Below are 21,302 nucleotides of genomic sequence, written 5' to 3' on the forward strand. Positions count from 1 at the left end.
GGAGAGATGATTCAGCAGTTAAGAGCACATAGTGTTCTTTGAGGGGACCTGAGTTCAGTGACCAGAGCTCCAGGGGATCTCTACACCTCTAGCCTCTCTGCTGGGTACCTTGCAAGTAATGCTCACATACATACATACATGCCACATACATACATGCGTAATTAGTCCTTTAAAGAAAGAAAGCTAACAAGGAGCAAGTGAGGGAGCCAGCCAGGAAGCGTCATTCCCCCAGGCTTTCTGCTTCATTTCCTGTTTCTGCTTCTCGACCTGGCTTCCCTCCTGTAACCTGTAAAACGAAATAAATCCTTTCCTCCCCAGGTTGCTTTTGGTCTGGGTGTTTATCACAACCACTTGAGACTAACCCAGAAAAAATAAAATCCTATAAAAAAAAAAAAGAGAGAAGAAAAGAAAAGAAATATTTGGCCCTGGAGAGTTGGCTCACTGGTTAGGAAGCACTCGTTGCAAAGGACCCAGGTTTGATTCCCAGAGTCCACATGGAGACTCACCACCGTCCTGGACACCAGGGTAACAGGCCATGTGTGATGCGCAGACGTACGTGCAGACAGAGCACTCACTCACACCCAGAATAATAAAAATAAAAAAATCTGAAAAAGACATTCAGTATTGTTTGTTTTATTTTTATTCTACAGTGCTGGGAATTAAACCCAGGGCTTTGTCTATGGGAGGCAAGGGTTACTAAGCTGTATTCCCAGCTTGATGTGAGTGACAGCTATATGTTTAGAAAATAAATTAAGATGTCTGTGTATGACTTTGCTGGAGATACCATAACAAAATAACCTTGAGTAGTTCAAATGACAAGCTAACTAACTAACTAAATAAATAAATAAATAAATACTTTGCACAGTTAGAGGTGCAAGATCAAATCAGGACAGATTTCTTGGGGGTTTTCTGGTTTTCGTTTTTTACCTTTAAAAAAAAATTATTAAATTCTGCCTCTGTCTCTCTGTATGTATGTGTGGAAGTGCAGGTGCCAAAAAGAGGACAGAATTTAAAAATACATGTTTTTGTTTGTGTGCATGCGTAGATGTGTACGTGTTGGGCGTGCACACACGGAGGTGAATAGGCAGAAGCTGATTTCTGTTAGCCACCGGCCCAAACCATCCCGGCTAGATTAATGAAAACAAGCAGTTCATGTAGGTGGCAGTGGTGCGTGCCTTTAATCCCAGTACCTGGGAGGCATTGGCTGGCAGGTGGATCTCTGTAAATTTGAGGCCAGCCTGGTCTACAGAGTGAGTTCCAGGATAGCCAGGGCTACATGGTGGGACTCTTGCCTTGAAAAACCAAACCACAACAAACGAAACAAAACACAAAAACAAATGAAAAAGTGAATTCAGAGAAGATCATCTACAAGCCAAGGAGAGCAACTAGAGCTCCCTCTGTTGACCCTTGAACCCAGAGATCCATTTCCCTCTACCTCCTGAGTGCTGGGACTGAAGGCTACCATGCCTAGCTTCAGTTCACAGGATCCTTAGACAAGTCTCACTACATCTTTTGTTTGTTCCTCTTGTTGTGCTATTATTGCTTCGTGTTCCAGACTGGGTTTCTCTGTGTAGCTCTGGCTGTCCTGGAACTCACTCTGTAGACCAGGATGGCCCAGATCTGCCTTCCTCTGCATGCACCACCTCGGCCAGGCTCCAGGTAAGATTTCTAAACTAAACATTGAGAGCTGGGGAAGAGTCAACCAAGCACTGGATGGCTAAGAAGGATTATGTATGTGCTCCTGGAGAGAAAGATGCACTGCTAGAGGCCCGAAGGGAGGGCTCACAGGCCCATAAGGAATTAAAAGTTCAGGAGCTGGGATTAGCCCGATCCATTGGGAGACTACTTATCTTGCAGGCATGAGGTTTGATCCCTGAGTGAAACTGAGAACATGTCAGCTCCTCGGTGTGGCTGAGGAGGCTTTTACTGTAGATTTCAGGGACAGAACAACCAGAGGCATCTAGAGGAGACCTGAACAGGGAGAGAAAGAAATAGACTAAACAACACCAGCAGACTGAAGAGGAACATGGCAGGGGTTGGGGGGGGGGGGGTGAGAGAGGAAGAGAAGAAAGACAAAAGAAGACAAAGAGAAGACAAAAGAAGCACCAAGAGAGTGGAGGCTGATTTAGGGGAAGGGAAGGGAGCCCTTGGAGCTGCAGGGGTTTAAGGTAGAGCATGGGAAGAGGGAGCGAGAAAAGCAGGAAGGAGCCGCAGGTACTGAGTGAGCCTAGAGGCCCACATTGGTATGCTGATAGGCACCAGAGTTAGCCATTTGTCCTGGGGTTTTTGGGGATCTGACAATCCTTAGCATCAAACAATGGGTTTGATACCTAGCACTGCCTAAACCAGGAGTAGTGGCACATGCCTGTAACCACCACCTGTGGCAGTGGGAGGCAGAAGATCAGGAGTTCAAGGTCAGCCTCAGATACAGAGTATATAGGTAGGCCTGAACAGGAAAGGACTCTGTCTAGAAAAACAGTTGGGACCTGGGTGGTGATGGCACACACCTTTTACCCCAGCACTCAAACAGCAGAAGCAGGCAGATCCCTGAGTCTGAGGCCAACATACTCTACAGAACAAGTTCCAGGACAGCCAAGGCTATACAGTGAAACCCTGTTTTAAAAACAAAAAGCAAGGGGTTGGGGATTTAGCTCAGCGGTAGAGTGCTTGCCTAGCACGCGCAAGGCCCTGGGTTCGGTCCCCAGCTCCGAAAAAAAAAAAAGAAAAAGAAAAAAAAAAAAAGAAGATTTAAAAAAAAAAGCAAAACAAAACAAAACAAAAAAAATCAAAACAACAACAAAAACCAAACAAACAAAAGAAAGCTGGAAAGATGGTTCAGCAGTTAAGAGCTGCCTGTTCTCTCAAAAGTCTTGAATTCAATCCCCAGCAACCACATGGTGGCTCACAATCATCTATACTGAGACCTGATGCCCTCTTCTGGCCTGCAAATGTACATGCAGATACATACATAAATGAATCTTTGAAAAACAAAAGAAAAAAACAAAAGAGAGGGGGGGAAAAGAAGAAGCGGAGGAGGAGGAGGAAGAGGAGGAAGAAGAGGAGGAAGAAGAGGAGGAGGATGAGGAAGAAGAGGAGGAGGAAGAAAGAAAGAAAGAAGACAACACCTGGGGGCTCCTTGTGACATAAGCCAAGTCCAGTGTCATTGCTCGTGATTTTATCACCCAATCTCAGCTAAATAGTAAGTTCCAAGCCCACCAGGGCCATGGTAGGCCATCTCCAAACAAAAGAACCAATAAACAAACAAACCCAAACCAAAACCTTCAACAAGTTCAAAATAGCTGAGACACTTTAAGATGTGGACCCTAAAAAGTTCTGCAAGCTGGAGGTGGGGGTGGGGGGTAAAAGTATTCTTTCCCTTCCTCACTTTGCAAAGTTGTCTCAAAGACAGCCAGCATGTAGACTGCATGTGAACAACCTTGGCAGTCTAGATGAAGCATTTGGGTTTGATAAAAGAGTTACTTGGAGTCTGCCAATGCCACTGAGGTCAGGAAGTGGATCTGGGGTAATGGGGAGGGGCAGGATAGTTTAATGGGTTCCTGGAGAGATGGGGCTGGTGTGGTGGCCCCACTCCTAGCTCTCCGGTTCTCCCTTGCAATATTGAGGAGATGTTCCCACCAAGCCTCTGATGCTAATCTCTTTCCAGGCTTGAGACTGAAGGTTGAGCTCAGGCCATCTGACCTACTTTTGCCACAGAGGACAAGGGCCCTCAACTGAATCCCTTCAGGGATGTCCTGTTCTCTTCCTAAGCTTTCCTTCACGGGCTTGTCTCCTCAGCTCCAACGAGCACTGTGAGCCCCATGGACACCTGTTTTTTTCACTCCCTCTCCAGTGCTAGAGATTGGGCCCAAGGCTTCAAGCCCCTCAAGAAAGTAATCTAGGAGCTGGTGAGATGACTCAGTGGTTAAAAAACACTGGCTGCTCTTCCAGAGGTCCTGAGTTTAATTCCCAGAAATCACAAGGTGACTCATGACTTAAAAGAATCTATAAAGGGATCCGATTCCCTCTTCTGGCACAGTAGTGTTCGTGAGGACAGAGCCCAATTATATTTATAAAAAATACATAAAGAAGCTTGAAAGGGGGCTGGGGATTTAGCTCAGTGGTAGAGCGCTTACCTAGGAAGCGCAAGGCCCTGGGTTCGGTCCCCAGCTCCGAAAAAAAGAACCAAAAAAAAAAAAAAAAAAAAAAAGAAGCTTGAAAAAAGAATAGATTCTACCACAGAGCTGTACCCCCAGACCACTGTGCAACTTGGAAAGTTAACAAGGTGTTTGAATAGTCTTTTGGGAGCCAAGATACCAGGAGATCTTTCTACATGCCATCGTCTTTCTCGACCCATGGTCATGGTATCCAACCAAGGGCCCTGTGCATATAGACAAGTGTTCCACCACTGAGCTCTGCCCCAGGAGGTTGTGATTGAAGGGCCTGCCAGGACCTCCTCTCCCTGTCAGCTGCTCCCCATCTATGGACCTACGTCCCAGGTACTGACCTAAGCAATTAGCGTATCGATTGCTCCCAGTAAGCCTACGATACGGAAGTAGTTATAATCCTCAGGAGGAAATAAAAGTTCACAGCGGTGAAACAATTTCCCCAAGGTCAACTCAGCTTCCCAGGGCCAGATCCAGGATCTGAATACGAGGTGGACTTACTCTACTGGCCGCAGTTGCTTGACTTTCCAAGGTTGCTGGTCCTGTGTCCCTGGGCCTGTTTACCTCCTGACTTCAATAGCTTGCCTCATCTTTCCAGAGTATGAAGCAAGCTGAACCTGAGACCTTTCTGAGCTCTCTGTGTGTCTAGCCCTGAGTGTTAGAGTCATATATCTCTTGATCAGAAGCTAAGAGAGGAGGGGGAGTCAAGAATAAAAGAAATTGCACAGGTTAGGATTCAGACTCAGGAGGAAACACAGGGTTAATCTGTAAAGAGATCTCAGGATCTGTGATGTGCTATGACCCACCTCATGGATCTGAGGGAGGCCAGTGTGGGCTAGAGATGGCTCAGTGGTTAAGAGCACTGACTGCTCTTCCAGAGGTCCTGAGTTCAAATCCCAGCAACCACATGGTGGCTCACAACCATCTGTCATGGGATCCGATGCCCTCTTCTGGATTGCCTGAAGACAGCTACAGTGTACTTACATATAATAAATAAATATTAAAAAAAAAAGAGGGTTGGGGATTTAGCTCAGTGGTAGAGCGCTTGCCTAGCAAGCGCAAGGCCCTGGGTTCGGTCCTCAGCTCCAAAAAAAAAAAAAAAAAAAAAAAGAACAAAACGCTTCCCATGTTAAGACCTCTGTTCTACTCTCAGAACCCATATAAAGGGGGAAGGAAATTCCACAAATCTATCATCTGCCCTGCACATGCACATTACATACACACAGCTATGATATGATGATGATGATTATGATGATGATGATTATGATGATGATGATGATGATGATGATGATGATGATGAAATAATTTAAAGTTTTAAAAGTGTGAAGGGTACCAGTGAGATGGGTCCTTTGGGGCTGGAGAGATGGCTCAGTGGTTAAGAGCACTGATTACTCTTCCACAGGTCATAAATTCACATGGTGGCTCACAACCATCTGTAATGAGATTTGATGCCCTCTTCTGGTGTGTCTGAAGACAGAGACAGTGTACTTACATATAATAAATAAATAAATCTTTAAAAAAAAAGAGAGAGAGAGATCAGTCCCTTGGGTTAAAACACTTGCCACTAACAACCTGAATTCATCCCCAGACCTCACATGGTAGAGGGAAAGAACTGACTTACCTATACACGGAATAAGTAAATAAGTAAATAATTTTAATTTTAAATTTTAAATTTTAAAGCACACTGGGATAGTGGTGGCACACACACACACACACACACACACACACACACACACACACACACACCTCTTTAATCCCAGCCCTCATGAAGCAGGTGGATCTCTGTGAGTTCGAGGCCAGTCTGGTCTACATACTGAGTTCCAGGACCGCCAGGGGTACAGAGAGAACCTGATTCAAAATGTAAGGAAGGAAGGACAGAAACAAGGAAGGAAGAAAGGAAAGAAGGAAGGAAGACCTAAAGCAGGAGGTGAGGAGTCATCTCAGCCAGCGTAGATGTCAATGCAAGCACCAGGACTTGGGTTTGATTCTGGAATCCCTGGGAAAAGCCAGGCATGGCAGTGAACCCTTATAAATGGAGACCTCTGGGGGTTGGGGATTTAGCTCAGTGGTAGAGCGCTTGCCTAGCAGGCACAAGGCCCTGGGTTCAGTCCCCAGCTCCGAAAAAAAGAAAAAAAAAAAAAAAAAAAGTGGAGACCTGTGAATCCCTAGAGCTGACTGGCCAGCCTGCCTTAATCCACAAAAAACAAAAAGGGATTACTGACCAGCTTCTAGTACATGAGCTCAAACAGCTAACCACCCAGTCCCAGACACACACACACACACACACACACACACACACACACACACACCCCTCATATGTAGACAGAGAGAGGGCACACACACCACAGAGAGGGAGGGGGGGAGGGGGACAAAGGGCTGAGAGTTCAGCTCATTTAGTAGAATGCTTGCCTAACATGCAGGAGGTCCTGGGTTCAGTTTCCAGTACAGCATAAAACTGGGTGTGGCGATACATACCTGCAATCCCAGCACTTGAGAATGGGAAGCCAGAAGGTCACGGATCCAAGGTCAGGAAACTTGAGGTCAGCCTGAGCTACGTGAGACTCTTATCCCACTCTCATCCCCCACACAACTGCTAATAGCTACACCAGGCTTCATGCTTTCTTCTTGCTCATATTACTTTACATATTAACTAATATTTCCAGCAACTTGATGACACTGGTACTGTCATTCCCATTTCCTCTTGGCGAAATTCGTTGATCCTGGTATTCTGGCATTTGTCTGTGGAAGGTGGAGGCTCAGGAATTAAAGATTGTGCTCAATTACACAGAGAGGTTGAGGCTAGCCTGGGCTGCATAAAACCCTGTCAAAATAAATAAATTGTCTTTCTGAGGTCATGAAGCTTGGAGAGCTTGGGAATGCAGGCGGTCTGGCTGCACACCCTGCTGTTAAGTACTGAGTTACATACCCAACTTCCCTGTGGGGAGCCTCCACTGGTAGGCAGGACCAGCAAGAAGGAAATAGAGAAGCAGGCCAGGCCTTGTGATTTATAGATGGAATGGTTCCCCTTCTGGGATCGTAAAGCAGGGAGAAAGAGATCCCTCTTCAGTGGAAAGGGAGATAAGGTACGTTAGGAGGGTAGGCAGGTGGGTGTTCCTGGTCCTGGGGCAGAAGCTCCAGGTCACGAACCTTTTATCTTAACTCTGTGGGAAATTCACAAACCAGAAAGCTGATAACAGGTTCGAGTGTGTGAGGGCTATGAAGGTGCCATCAATGGAGTGATGGAGAAAGAAGGGAGGACAAAAGGATGGGAAGGAGGGAAAGGAAAGGAAAAACCAAGATCAGGATAAGGATAGACTCCCTCCAGCAAATGGTGGCCCTCTGTCCTCTGTAGGCCGTGAATACACACAGTACACATACACTTGCCTATACACCCGAACATGGAATAAAACAGTCAAGAGAGAGAGAGTCCCTGAGAGCATCCAGGAGTCAAGACACAAGTTTCACAGGGTTTTAAAGGGATGTACATCATGGCCCAAGTCCCTAGATTCATGCCCTTTTTAACACTGTGGCATGGAAATGGTCTGACTAGGACCCCAGAACCCGGGACAGGAGCCTGGCACTGTGTTGAGGCCACTGGTACCAAGGACTCCGATCTTGGTGCTCAAGTCCTGCTCTAGAGTCCAAACAGGGCACATCTATCCTTTCAAGTGGCATGGTCTCCTGCCTCCAACATGACCTAGCTGTGTGACCTTGGGCAAGTCATTTGCCTCTTGGAACCTAATCGGTGAAACTGGGATGATTCCTGACTGGTGAGGATGTGAGGAGTCCATGCAAGGAAGATAAAAGGTGTCCTCGACCCAGTGTCTGTCTGTCTGTCTGTCTGTCTGTCTGTCTGTCTGTCTATTAGTACTCTGGGATCAGCAGCTGGTAGTTATAATAACAGTTTACCCTGAACTGTCATCTCACCTGGAGCATAGGATAGAAATCCTTATTGTCCCTAGCTTAAAGGACATGGTGTCACCTGTGAAATGTGGGATCAGGATACATGACGCTTTTGTTCCTCAAAGTCCAGACCAGCCCCACAAGGCTAGTAGCACACACCCAGTTCCCAGGAGCAGCTAGATGACCGCCTCCATCCATCAATGACAGCTCTAGTCCAGCCTAACTTTATGGACCCAGCGGCTACTTAAGACCGGGAAGAGTGGGCTCTGGTCCAGTTCTTCCAGGCTGCTGCTCAGAACAGGTAGGCAGGTGTGAGCGGGGATAGGGACCCTGGGACTTGGGAGACCAGGTAACCAGGTGTGAAAAGGGAGCTCCAAGGGAAAGCGGTGCCTCTGGGCTGCGGTTGGTTGGTTGTATTTGTTCTGAGAGAAGGTCTTGCTCTACAGTGGGGGCTGGTCTTGAACTTGTGATCTCCTGCCATGAGTGTTGGACTTGTAGACATGCACCATGGTACCCAGTAGGTTGGGGCTCTGATTCTCAACACTCCAGAATCTACTTATCCCAGCTGCAAAGGCAGAAGAGTTATGGAAAACCTCTGTGAGGGGAGTAGAGTCCAGTCCCACTTTACCTAACTCCATCCTGGTTTCACCCATGTTCTGCAGAGAGTTTATACTTTGTCTGCCCTACGCCTTTTTAGCCCCTTGTCTACCGACACAGGGTGAAGAAGCTCGGCCAGAGATAAAGGGAATTTGCTTGGGGTGCTGGGCTTAGTGGTAGGAAGGCAAGCAGAGAAGAGAACAGTTCCGTGACCTTTTGTGCCAGGCCCCAGCACCATGACGGTGTCTTACACTCTCAAAGTGGCAGAGGCACGCTTCGGAGCCTTCTCTGGCCTGCTCTTCCGCTGGAGGGGCAGCATCTACAAGCTCCTGTACAGAGAGTTCCTGCTCTTCTGCGCCTTGTATGCTACACTCAACATCACCTACAGGTGAGGGGCAGCTCTGAGCCCTGGCCTACAGGGACCTGTGCTGCCCGCCTCTTTCCAACCAAGGTTCCTGCCTGATATTCCCTAGGCTGTTGCTGACCCAGGAGCAGAAGCGTATTTATGCCCAGGTGGCCCGATATTGCAACCGTTCAGCAGACCTCATCCCCTTGTCCTTTGTGCTGGGTGAGGCATCCTTCTAGTTTTCCCTGGTATTCTGACCATGTTTTCTGACAACTCTGAGCAGCATGGCCTGCAGTCAACCAATAGACATAAGGGCTAGAGCCTGGGCCCACAGTTTCCTCTAGGTCATAACTTGCCTGTCATTTGCTGGACCCTCAATCTTCACTGGCACAAAGACACTCACTGGCTTTATATCCCCACTCTGGGTATCAAACCGAATCTAGAGAGAAGGGATCCCTACCCTTTTGGGAAAAAGGTCACAGAGTCAATAATTACCTGGCCTCAAATCCCACCTCCCTCTTCCCTGGAAGTTTGTATTCTCTGACTCCTCCTGGCCTGACTTTTCCTGCAAGTCCTACTTCGAGTGGGACTAGAAGGGCACTAGAATCCAGTGTAGTTTCTCAACCCCTTTCAAGTGCCTGGGCCCTTTTCTTTCTGTCTCTGTTACCCATGGTGACTCATTAGGTTTCTACGTGACTTTGGTGGTGAACCGTTGGTGGTCTCAGTACACAAGCATTCCACTGCCGGACCAGTTAATGTGTGTCATCTCAGCCAGTGTGCACGGTGTGGACCAGAGTGGCCGTTTGCTACGCCGAACTCTCATCCGCTATGCCAACCTGGCATCGGTTTTGGTGCTACGTTCCGTGAGCACCCGTGTACTCAAGCGCTTCCCCACCATGGAGCATGTGGTGGACGCAGGTGCTGGCAGGTTGCAGCCCTGGGGTGGGTGGCTGGATGCTGTCATCTTGGCTGTCTTCCCGTGATGGAAAGGTCTGACCTCTAGGGGGCGCTCCAGGATTCCAGGGAGGCCAATGGGTTTAAGGGAGAACAGCCAGTTACCGGATCACTGGCGCCCCCTGGCGGCAGAGGATTCTGCACCTTACCTCCTTTACCCTGGTCAGGTTTCATGTCTCAGGAAGAGAGGAAAAAGTTTGAGAGCTTGAAATCGGACTTTAACAAGTACTGGGTGCCTTGTGTCTGGTTCACTAATCTGGCCGCTCAGGCCCGCAGAGATGGACGAATCCGTGACGACATCGCTCTCTGTCTCATACTGGAAGTAAGTCAGTTTAGGATCTGGATCCTTGGCTCTCCTTTTTCTAGCTTTAGAATTTGTTTTGGTACCTAAAACTTACTAGGCACCAACTATACGCTACACACTCTTTTGGGCTGAGGGGATATAGGATTCTTCTCCATAGCTCAAGCTTGTCTGGAACTCATTATTTAGCCCAGGCTGGCCCCAAATCCATGGCAATTCTGCACTGTCTAAACATTTTGTAATCATGTGCTTACATTGGCTCAGTCCTCAAACCAACCCTCGGAACAAGTACTATTATCACCCCCTTTCACAGGTAAGGAAACTAAGGCCAGCTCCAGGTCCTCCTCCTTTGTCTCCTCTGCCCTCCCTCATCCTCTTTTTCTAGGAGCTGAACAAGTATCGGGCCAAATGCGGCATGTTGTTCCACTATGACTGGATCAGCATCCCCCTTGTCTACACACAGGTAACTACCCAGCTCAGGTGTCTGTGAGTGTCCTGAGGCGTTGGGATACCAAGGGGCAGAAAAGGCTCTTCACATGGGCCTGAACTACTGAGGATCATCCTCAAAAACCTTCCTCCCAACCCATCAAGATAGCCTGCCAAGCATGGCAAATCACATCTTTAAAATACCAACACTTGGGCTGGAGAGATGGATCAGCGGTGAAGAGCACTGACTGTTCTTCCTCCAGAGGTCCTGAGTTCCACTCCAGCAACCACCGGGTGGCTCACAACCATCTGTAATGGGATCTGATGCCCTCTTCTGGTGTGTCAGATCGTTACAGTGTACTCATATATGTAAAATAAATTTTTTTAAATTTATTTTACTTATGGGTACACTGTAGCTGTCTTCAGAAATCCCCAACCCCCATAAAATAAATCTTAAAAAAAAAAGGGGGGTTGGGGATTTAGCTCAGTGGTAGAGCGCTTGCCTAGCAAGCGTAAGGCCCTGGGTTCGGTCCCCAGCTCCGAAAAATAGAAAAAAACAAAAAACCAAAAACAACAACAACAACAAAAAACAAAAACCTAACACTTAGGAGACAGAGGAAGAAGGATATCTGTGAGTTCAAGGCCAGCCTGGTCTACATAAGACAGGCAGGACTATATAGAACTATCTCAAAAAAAAAAAAAAAAAAAAAGAACCAAAAAACCAACTAAACAAACAAACAAAAAAACCAGATGAACACACAAAACAAAACAGAACAGAAAGATGAACCTGACCCTCATGCTACTGCCATCCAGCCTCATGCTTAATTGTCAGACTTCTCCAGGCCCTCAGAGACAGAGCCAAAACTTCCTGCTGTCTGAGTGTCCAGCCCTGCTTTTCCCTCTTCAGGTGGTGACGATAGCTGTCTATTCCTTCTTCACCCTTTCCCTGATTGGCCGCCAGTTTGTGGAGTCAGACAAGGAGTCCTCTCCAGCCCCGTGGTACCTGGACATGTTCGTGCCTCTCACCACATTGCTGCAGTTTTTCTTTTATGCTGGTTGGCTCAAGGTGAGTATGGCATTCTATTTGTAGAGGTGGGCACACAATCACTACCAGGCTGCAATGCTGGCAGTAGTGGGTAGGGAGACTTGGCTGGAACACACCATTTTTGCAATTCATAGGTAGCTGAACAGCTCATTAACCCCTTTGGTGAGGATGATGACGACTTTGAGACAAATCAGCTCATAGACCGAAACTTTCAGGTTAGGTGTGGGGTGGGGGACTGAGATCAGAGATAGGTAGGTGTGCAGAGAAATGCTGTCCCACTGCTTTCCCCTCTGCTGGCCCAGGTGTCCCTGCTCTCTGTGGATGATATGTACCAGAACCTGCCTCCCACTGAGCAGGATCTGTACTGGGATGAGGCTCGACCTCAGCCACCCTATACGGTGGCCACAGCTGCTGAGTCACAACGTCCTTCCTTCATGGGTTCCACTTTCAACCTGCGGTGAGTTGGGATCTGACATGGAAACCGATACCTAGTCCCTGACTACCCTGTGGGGTTACAAACAAGTCCTTTAGGAGTTATTACATGTTTTTGTTTGCCCTGGTGCCCACAGCATGAGTGATGACCCGGAGCAGTGCCTGCAGGTGGAGGCATCTCGGAGGTTCGACCTGCCAGCGCCCGTCACACAGACCTCGCAGACCCCGCTGCTGGGCCGCTTCCTGGCTGCAAGAGCGCCCTCACCTGCTGTAAGCCTGCAGAACCTCAGGACCTCACACCTGCTGCACCTGCGACCTGGCGGTGAGGAGGCTGAGGGCCGCATTGAAGAGGCTGTGGATGAAGGATCTGAGAATGAAGCCATGGAACCCTGAGAATCCTCTCCGCGGGTGGCTCAGCCCCTCTTCCCCAGCTTCACTGGGTCTTAACATACACAGCTAACAACAACTTTTCTGGACGGCAGGATTGGCTATTGGGAAAGATTTGGGGACAGCCCTTGAAAGCAAAGCTGGAGTCCGAGCTGGAAGTAGGGTTGTGTCTCCATTTAGCATGAAAGGCTAAATATTTGTTACCTTCCCTGTTGCCAAGCATTGGAGCTGGGCCAGTGGTCCAAAGAATTGAGGGAGCATTTGCTTCCCTGAAAAGTCTTGCATGGTGCCTAGCTCCACTCCCAGCCTCTGTGCTTCATTTGATTTAGTCGTAGGGCATTCAGGAAGTGGCATTTCCAGCTTTAGGATGATGCTGTGCTACTAACCTGGGATAGCTATTTCAGAATCAAGCTTTAAAAGAGCACACTCCTTACCCCAGTAACTTCACTCACTCCAAAGGCAGGTCAGTGGGAGTGCTGTCTACCTCTAATGCTGTTCTCTCGTTAGAATGAGAATATATCCATCACTTTGTTGTGGAATTATGTTTAATTTGGTACTTGCCTAGGATATTGGTGGGATATCTATATTCCCAGCAATGGTGGCCCACCATTATGAGGATTTGGTTCATGGAGACCAGAGTTGTAAAAAGCTGACCTCCCCCTGCCTCAGCCTTCCAAGCAGGTAGGATTACAGGTTATGTCCGATATTTTCAAAAATATTCTTGTACATGAATGTTTGTCACACAGTGTCTTAACTCCTGGGACCTCAGAAGTCAGTTGTGAGCTGCCCTGTGGGTCCTGGGAACTGCACCTGAGTCCTCACTCATGAGCCACCCCTCTCTGTCCCTCCAATTTTAAAATGAAAATCACACTCTATTTATCAGTATGTGTATGTATACACATGACTAGAGATCCTTTATAATTCTTCAACCCTGTGGGTTCCAGGTGTTAAACTCAGGCCCACCAGGCTAGGCACTCACTACCAAGCTAGCTCATTGGCCCTAGTGGCAATTATGAGTGAACCTGACCGGTTTGCTATGTGTGTGGGGCCAGAAGACAATCTTTTGGGAGTTTTCTCCTATGCTTCTAGAAATCAAATTTAAGTCACCCAGCTTGTATGACAACTGTTTTCACAGGCTGAGGCACTTATCCAAACCTTAAGCGTACAATAGCACAGCACAGTGACAATACATTTCTACATAAAATCCTAAGACTAGGATTGGGCTATCTCTCCAGCCCCTACACATCCACCTCCTTGAAACCTTTGAGCTTTACAACTGTTAAGAATAAATCCCAAATTTGCCTTGATGTGGGGAAGGACAGCTAGTGAGTGACACAGCTCACTGAAGAATGCTTGATTAATATCCATAAAGTCCAAACGGGCAAAGCTCGGCAGCACACACCGACAGTGAGTGAAGATCAGAGTTACAGCCTAGACCATCTGAGAACTGTTTCAATACAACAAAACCATAGGACCGATGGTGCAGGAAACCTGACGGCACATACCTGCTCTCCTTCCAGCCTGATGGCTAAGGCAAGATTACCAAGAAACTGAACCCAACCTTGGGCTGCAGAGGGCACACTCAGCACTGGAAAGTGCTTGCTGGTTGGTGCTGTCCCAGGACTTGCTTAGTCCCCAGCACCCAATCAGGTGGCCCCTAACCATCTGTACTCCAGCTCCTAGGGACTCAACATCCTTTTCCAGTGTCTAGGGTGGGTGCACACAGAACACGGGAGGGCAGTGGCTCAGTAGGTTAAATGCACTTACTGCCAAGTCTGACCACCCAGACTCAGTGAAATTTGTCCTGAGGTCAGTGAGGGTCCCCCCACCAATCCTAAGGACTGGAGAACACTCAGCAGTTAAGAGCACTTGCTGAAGACATCTGACCCCTAGCACCACACAGCAGCTTATGTCAGGGCAGTGCACACATGTGATGTACACTCTAGCTGGCGAACACCAAACACACACATGTAGAACAAAAACCCTTAAAAATCCTGTGCTAATAATTGTTGAGACCAGGGTTGGGGATTTAGTTCAGTGGTAGAGTGCTTGCCTAGCAAGCGCAAGGCCCTGGGTTCGGTCCCCAGCTCCGGGGGAAAAAAAAAGGAGAAAAAATTAGTTGAGACCAAGGTGGAAGCTCAACTGAGACCAAGAACTGGCGGCTACCACTCACCCACACCTAACAGCTTACAAATGCTCCCTAGACAGAAGTTGGAAGCCTGCTCAATGCCTGTCTAAAAAGTCTTTTATTCCAGCATTCAGGAAGCAGGGGGATCCAGGGAAGTGTGAGGCCAGCATGGTCTACCAGAGTGAACCCCAGAAACCCAGAACAGGTTTCTCTACATGGGAAACCCTGTCTCAAAAACTAAAACCCCACTTTATTAGGTTAGGCGTGTTGGCACATACCTTTAATTCCAGCGCTGGAGAGGGGAAAGGGAACTTTGGTTTTTTTTTTTTTTTTTGTTCTTTTTTTCGGAGCTCGGGACCGAACCCAGGACCTTGCGCTTCCTAGGTAAGCGCTCTACCACTGAGCTAAATCCCCAGCCCGGAAAGGGAACTTTGATATCTCAGTTTGGTGAGACCCATATCAAAGGTAGAAGACATTCCCCTCTAATCTAACCTTCACACCCATGCCCCACCGCAAAAGACAGTGCTGCTCATTACCTGGGGGGGGGGGGGGTAGAAGGAGCTGATTTACAAGTGAAATAACTCAGCAGAATCAAATATTTGCTGCTAAAGCCATCAACAACAGTCCTTTTCCATATAAGGATCTCTTGAACTGCAATTGCCCTGGTGTGGCCACCTAAGGCCACCAAGTGTGTCTGCCCCAAACAAAAACTCTAGTGAGGACAGGTTTTAACCTGTAATCTAGTTTTGCATAAAATTATCAGCTGTACAGTCCTGTTGAGTGCTCCTAAGACCTCATTTAGGATTCCTTACAGATCTTTAGACTCAAGATTAATGCCCAGCACACACACCAACCAGAGAACCCTTAACACCCAGGTCTACAAAGGATAGGGACAGCCTTTCTAGCCTGATTTAGACCGTACCTCGATACTGCTGGAACTCAGCATATTAGAGTTTATAAGCCTCTGCCACACCAATCTACTCTAGGTTCCCAAAAGAACAGGGGGTACCAGCTTTACTGCGTATCGTTCTCACAAGTCTGGCCTTTGAGGACTAGGCACAGCTGTACAGTAAAGATAAGTTTCCTCAGTTTTGCTCAGAGAGCAGGAAAAAAACATCTATCCAGACATGCAGACAATATACATATACAGAACAGCAAACACCTTTATTACACGAGCTATGACAGTTTATTTGCCTTTCCGGGCTTTGATCTTCCGCAGATAGAACTCCAGCTCCTTGCCTTCGAGCACATAGCCATCTGCTCTGCCACACTGGCCTGGTCTTGAGGCAATACAGGCTGAAAGAGAAAAGGGGCAGCCCTTGGTAAAAGGACAAGAGGCTCCACACTACCCTACCTGCCCCTGCCCCCTTAGAAGCCCACACTGGCCTGATACCCAGAGGGCAGGTGTTGAGGCCAACTGTCTCCTCAGATACACTTCATCCTCACTTAGAAGTCAGCAGCAGAACTGGACAAAGTTCTCATCACTGAGACAGCAGCACCAGCCAGGGCATCACCCCCCTCCCCCAGCTACAATGTCTGCTCCCTAACCTCACAGCACATTACTAACCACCTGCACTGAACCCATGCACCCCACTGAACCACCCGCCACACCCCCATTCTCCAACCCAAGAGCCTCCTCACCGAGAAGCTTGCCCTGCTGGAACTGCTCCTCCAGAAGACTGCTGATTTTGGCATTCTTTTTCCTTTCATCATATTTCTTCTGAATTTTCTTTGATCGTTTTTTGTTTAAAATCTCTTCCTCCTCAGGAGTCTGAATTAAAAAAAGAATGGATTTGTCACCAGAAAGGTCACAGCCTCCTTGAACCCCCAAAGTCCCAATGCTTGCCTTCTTCAGCACTAAAGTATTCATCTCATTCCTTCAGTAGCAGAACTGGACAGTATTTTCATCACAAGAAGGCGCTCCTCCCCCTCAACCCCTTACAGGAAAACAACGCACCAGCTTGGCCCCCTTCTTGCGGCCCAGGGGCAGTGCATAGTGGGACTCGTACCACTGTCGGTACGGTGTGCTGTCAATAAGCACAATGCAGTTCTTCACCAGGGTCTTGGTGCGGACAAGCTCGTTATTGGATGCATTGTAGACAACATCAATGATCCTTGTTTTGCGAGTACAACCTGCACACAAAGAGAAATTCACAATTAAGGGGCCGGGGCACGTAATGTGTTCCAGGCCCACATGCGACATCCAGTGGACACACACCCACCCACTTCATGGCTTTACCTCCCTTCTCCCAGGAAGGGCAGAAGGGCCTACCCAGCCTCAGTGCCTATCCTCTCCCCACCCCCGCCCCTCCCTTTATTACTGAGATCTCTAGAAATTAAGATCATCCCGGGCTGGAGAGATGGCTCAGCGGTTAAGAGCACCCGACTGCTCTTCCAGAGGTCATGAGTTCAATTCCCAGCAACCACATGGTGGCTCACAACCATCTGTAAAGAGATCCGATGCCCTCTTCTGGTGTGTCTGAAGACAGCTACAGTGTACTTATATATAATAAATAAATCTTAAAAAAAAAAAAAAAGATCATCCCAAAGAATTCTCCAACCACCTCAGGGACTTTCGGCGGGGAACAGATCCAAATACTTCAACACCTACTTACACTCTGAGCCCCAGGAAAAGTTCCCCACATCCAATCTCAGAGCACGATACTTCTTATTGCCTCCTCGAACTCGGACTGTGTGTATGCGGCGAGGGCCAATCTGGGAAACGCAAGGAGACCAGAAAGATGGTCATCAAGAAGAGAGGGGACTGGGAGAGGCACCCGAACTAGACGGAGGTAACAGTCAGTGTAACTATGACAAGTCCTTGCATTGGCAAGTGGCATACAGGTGACCAAGACGGCCAGAACCACGCCTAAGGATACTTTTTCATCACCCTAGTTACCTCCAAGGAGAAAAGCCAGACCACTCAAGCACAGGAACAATTTCAGTAAAAATACACCAAGCTTGCATGCAGTATTTATGTGCCCATTCCCAGGATCCATTAAACCCTAAACTTGGTGATTGGGGCGCGCAGACCCCACTCTTTACTCGGCACGTGGACACGTACAACATGCCCAGTCCCTAGTACTGAGAATCAGGGCCTCATGAAGGTGACCACAGCCATTCAAGTACACTGCAACCACGCTGTAACGCAGGGAAAGGCGGTCTCTCCCAGGCCCCCCCCCAACACCCGCACGCACCTTAGTGTTGGCGGCCGGCCGTCCCAGCTCATACTTCCGCTTCTTGTGGTAGGGTTTTCTCTTACCCCCGGTCTTGCGGCGCTTGTGCCAGTTGTCCCGAGAGATGCCTGTGTGTGGGAGCGAGGACGCAAGCCTGAGCAACCGGGCCTCGGTGCCGGCGACTTAGCCCGCTCCCGAGCCCAGCGCTGCGCGGGCCGCACGCTCAGCTCTCCAAGGTTGGCTTCCCCACGACGCAGTCGGGAATGTGCAGCATACCCAGGTGTCATCATCCGCGTGCGGCCCGCGGCAGCCATGTTGGACCGCTCGCAGCCCCGAGCCCCGGAGGCGGCCGCAGCGATCTCCCCGGCCCAAACCCAGGGCCGGCCCTTGCCACGGCTGCTGGTGACCCACGGTCGGGCCGAGCATGCGCCTGGCCGGGCTATGAGGCAGGATGGAGACGGATGGAGCTCGCTCCCCGCGGCCCGAACCGGCGCACAGCAACACTCACCCATCGCTCGGCGCTGGCTGGAAAGAGGAAGCGCAAAGCTTCACGGTCCGGTTTCTAAAACGCAGCCCCGCCTTCTTTACGTCTCTTCCGGCTGCCGGGAAGGCCCTGGGGCCTCAGCGGTCCTGGGACGCAGGCACACTGGAGGGTGGGTCCTGCGGCGTGCGAACTCGCGGACCCCGCATCAAATCTCTTGACCTTGGGCGGTCTGGAGGGCGGGCCCGTCGCGCTTTAAGCTGAGGTCGCCGCTGTTGTGCTTACCTTTTGAGCTTTAAAAAACATTTTTTTTTTCCAGACAGGGTCGTAAATTAGTTTCCTAGAGCCGAAATTAAAGGCGTACCGTTCAGTGTGTGAATGTGACCTGTTTGTTTTTTCCAGTTGGTTAATTTTAAAATTACACATGGCAGGGCATGGCACATGCCTTTAATCCCAGCTCACTGGAGGCAGAGGCAGGCGGATTTCTGTGAGCTTGAGGCCGGGCTGGCTATATGAAGCGAGTTCCAGGACAGCCAGAGCTAAACCCTGTCTTAAAAAAAATGAACAGTTCGATCCCCAGCTCCGAAAAAAAAAAAAAAACTCTGTAAAAAAATGAACAACTCGTCGTGTGTGTGTGTGTGTGTGTGTGTGTGTGTGTGTGTGTGTGTGTGTGTGTCTATACGAAGCGAGTTCCAGGACAGCCAGAGCTAAACCCTGTCTTAAAAAAAATGAACAACTCGTCGTCGTGTGTGTGTGTGTGTGTGTGTGTGTGTGTGTGTGTGTGTGTGTGTGTGTGTGTGTGTGTTTGGGGATTTAGCTCAGCGGCAGAGCGCTTGCCTAGCAAGCGCAAGGCCCTGGGTTCGGTCCCCAGCTCTGAAAAAAAGAAAAAAAAAAAAAAAAAAACAACGAACGACAACAAAAAGAAAAAAATTTACACCGCGTGTGTGTGTGTGTGTGTGTGTGTGTGTGTGTGTGTGTGTGTGTGTGTGTGCGCGTGCGCGCGCTGCGGGGCGGAGGGGCATGGAGGACGACAGGGAGTACCTGACTGGAGCAGACAACCTGAAGGAGTTGGTTAGGTTCCTGGGACCCAGGGTCTTTTGGTTTGGGTTTGGGTTTTTTGTGCCTGCTGCTGCTAGGAATAGAAGCTGCTGGATACCAGGCAACCACCCTACCGAAAAACTTCAGACATACCAGAGAGGGCATCAGATCTTATTACAGATGGTTGTGAGCCACCATGTGGTTGCTGGGAATTGAACTCAGGAGCGGTCAGTGCTTTTAACCTCTTAGCCATCTCCCCAATCCCTGAAATACATTTTTTTTCTTTTCTTTTCTTTCTTTTTTTTTTTTTTTTCCGGAGCTGGGGACCGAACCCAGGACCTTGCGCTTGCTAGGCAAGCACTCTACCACTGAGCCAAATCCCCAACCCCCTTGGAATACATTTTTATTCATTTATTATATATAAGTACACTGTAGCTGTCTTCAGACACACCAGAAGAGGGCATCAGATCTCTTTACAGATGGTTATGAGTGGTAAGCGCTCTACCACTGAGCTAAATCCCCAACCCCGGAATACATTTTTTAAAAATGATTTGTCTTCATTTTATGTGCATTCGTGTTTTGTCTGTATTGCAGACAGTTGTGAGCTACCACGTGGGTGCTGAGAATTGGACCCTGTCCTCTGAACAAGCAGCCTCTTAACTGCTGAGCCCTGGGGTGCACTTATGATGAGGAAGAAATACTTTAGGTGCAGCTACTCAATCCTGTCCAGTCAAAGCAGGTGTAGAAAACAGTAACTATGGGGCCAGCCAGGGGGTTCAGCAGTGAAAGTACCTCTGCGTTTACACCGTAGAAGGAAGGAGAGAGCAGACAAGTTGTCCAACAAAATAGTAAATGAGTGGTTGTGTCGTGTGAATACTTGCATTTGAGTTTCATGTAACTTTCACGTTCGTGTCTTAAAAATAAGTTCCTGGGCTGGGGATTTAGCTCAATGGTAGAGCACTTACATAGGAAGCGCAAGGCCCTGGGTTCAGTCCCCAGCTCCGAAAAAAAGAACCAAAAAAAAAAAAAAAAAAAAAAAAGTTCCTGGGCTAAGGGACCCACAGACCTGATGAAATCAAAATGGATGGTTCGAAGGCACTAACTCAAGTGGTATAAAGCTTGCTTAGCGCGTCAAAAAGTGGTAGGTAGGTTCGATACTCAGCCCTAGAGTACACTTTTTTTTTTTTTTTTTTGGTTCTTTTTTTTTCCGGAGCTGGGGACCGAACCCAGGGCCTTGCGCTTCCTAGGTAAGCGCTCTACCACTGAGCTAAATCCCCAGCCCCTAGAGTACACTTTTTTAAAGGCAGGGTTTCTCCGTGTATCTCTGGCTGTGCTTGAACTTGCTTGGCCTAAGACTTAGATATCTGCCTCTGCTGGGATAAAAGGTATGAGCCAGGCATTTAATCCCAGCACTCAGGAAGGAAAGGCAGTCAGATCTCTGTGAGTTTGAGGACTGCCTGGTCTACAAAGTGAGTCCAGGACAGCCAGGGCTATACACAGAGAAACCCTGTCTCAAAAAAAAAAAAAAAAAAAAAAAAAAAAAGTGTGGGCCTGAATTCTTTGTTTGCTTTTTAAAAATAGTATCACATTCTTTAGCCCAGGCTAGCCCTCAACTGGTGATAATTCTTTACCTCAGAGCTGGGATTATACAAGTTTGAGCCACTGGCCCAGATCAGATTGTCAGATCCTCTGGAATTGGGATTACAGGAATGAATTGTGAGTCCCCGAAGCACTTGATGTTTTTTAAGAGAACCTGAGTTCAGTTTGCAGCACCAATCTTTCCAGAACTAAAACTGTTTTTAATTTCCTTTTCAGATTGCTAATGCTGCCAAGTAAGAGATACGCATGAATTTTGTGTGACCATACACAGGGTCAAGTCCACCTGTGAAGAGAGTGCCAGAGCTTCTACTTTCCCAGTTAGGACC

General features: G+C 48.3%; 2 protein-coding genes and 4 non-coding genes across 7 annotated transcripts; 1 reads left to right on the forward strand and 5 right to left on the reverse strand.

Moving 5' to 3' along the window:
• The first annotated feature begins 7,655 nt into the window (after positions 1 to 7,655).
• On the forward strand, positions 7,656 to 14,506 carry Best4 (bestrophin 4). Its single transcript, XM_001066317.4, has 9 exons — positions 7,656 to 9,051; positions 9,137 to 9,231; positions 9,694 to 9,927; positions 10,131 to 10,285; positions 10,650 to 10,727; positions 11,598 to 11,756; positions 11,870 to 11,950; positions 12,038 to 12,192; positions 12,305 to 14,506. Exons 1-9 carry the CDS (start codon positions 8,900 to 8,902, stop codon positions 12,558 to 12,560), a joined length of 1,365 nt encoding a protein of 454 aa, XP_001066317.1. The 5' UTR covers positions 7,656 to 8,899; the 3' UTR covers positions 12,561 to 14,506.
• Positions 14,507 to 15,822: 1,316 nt separating this feature from the next.
• On the reverse strand, positions 15,823 to 18,393 carry Rps8 (ribosomal protein S8). 2 transcript variants are annotated; one of them, NM_031706.1, is given in 6 exon segments: positions 15,823 to 15,978; positions 16,324 to 16,453; positions 16,640 to 16,815; positions 17,298 to 17,397; positions 17,880 to 17,986; positions 18,367 to 18,393. In NM_031706.1, coding segments are annotated over 6 exon segments (627 nt in total). In that variant the 5' UTR covers positions 18,371 to 18,393; the 3' UTR covers positions 15,823 to 15,868.
• Positions 16,103 to 16,172, reverse strand: Snord38b (small nucleolar RNA, C/D box 38B). Its single transcript, XR_005505342.1, has one exon. It is a non-coding gene; the product is annotated as a small nucleolar RNA SNORD38 (small nucleolar RNA).
• Positions 16,530 to 16,597, reverse strand: Snord38a (small nucleolar RNA, C/D box 38A). Its single transcript, XR_005505343.1, has one exon. It is a non-coding gene; the product is annotated as a small nucleolar RNA SNORD38 (small nucleolar RNA).
• Snord46 (small nucleolar RNA, C/D box 46) lies at positions 17,476 to 17,579 on the reverse strand. The gene has a single exon (XR_005505344.1). It is a non-coding gene; the product is annotated as a small nucleolar RNA SNORD46 (small nucleolar RNA).
• On the reverse strand, positions 18,075 to 18,153 carry Snord55 (small nucleolar RNA, C/D box 55). Its single transcript, XR_005505336.1, has one exon. It is a non-coding gene; the product is annotated as a small nucleolar RNA SNORD55/SNORD39 (small nucleolar RNA).
• Positions 18,394 to 21,302: the final 2,909 nt, after the last annotated feature.

The sequence above is a fragment of the Rattus norvegicus genome, chromosome 5 (genome assembly GCF_036323735.1).
Source record: "Rattus norvegicus strain BN/NHsdMcwi chromosome 5, GRCr8, whole genome shotgun sequence".
NCBI classification, from domain to species: domain Eukaryota; kingdom Metazoa; phylum Chordata; class Mammalia; order Rodentia; family Muridae; genus Rattus; species Rattus norvegicus.

What these genes read in the sequence shown, in the direction of transcription:
- Best4 (XM_001066317.4), top strand. Translation starts at nt 8,900, where the DNA reads ATGACGGTGTCTTACACTCTCAAAGTGGCAGAGGCACGCTTCGGAGCC. An exon ending in CCCCTTGTCCTTTGTGCTGG is followed by an intron (nt 9,232 to 9,693) that starts GTGAGGCATCCT and finishes GTGACTCATTAG; the next exon opens with GTTTCTACGTGACTTTGGTG. An exon ending in CTCTCTGTCTCATACTGGAA is followed by an intron (nt 10,286 to 10,649) that starts GTAAGTCAGTTT and finishes CTCTTTTTCTAG; the next exon opens with GAGCTGAACAAGTATCGGGC.
- Rps8 (XM_063288367.1), bottom strand. Translation starts at nt 18,284, where the DNA reads ATGCTCGGCCCGACCGTGGGTCACCAGCAGCCGTGGCAAGGGCCGGCC. An exon ending in ACGCGGATGATGACACCTGG is followed by an intron (nt 17,987 to 18,134) that starts GTATGCTGCACA and finishes TCCCACACACAG; the next exon opens with GCATCTCTCGGGACAACTGG. An exon ending in GGCCGGCCGCCAACACTAAG is followed by an intron (nt 17,398 to 17,879) that starts GTGCGTGCGGGT and finishes TGCGTTTCCCAG; the next exon opens with ATTGGCCCTCGCCGCATACA.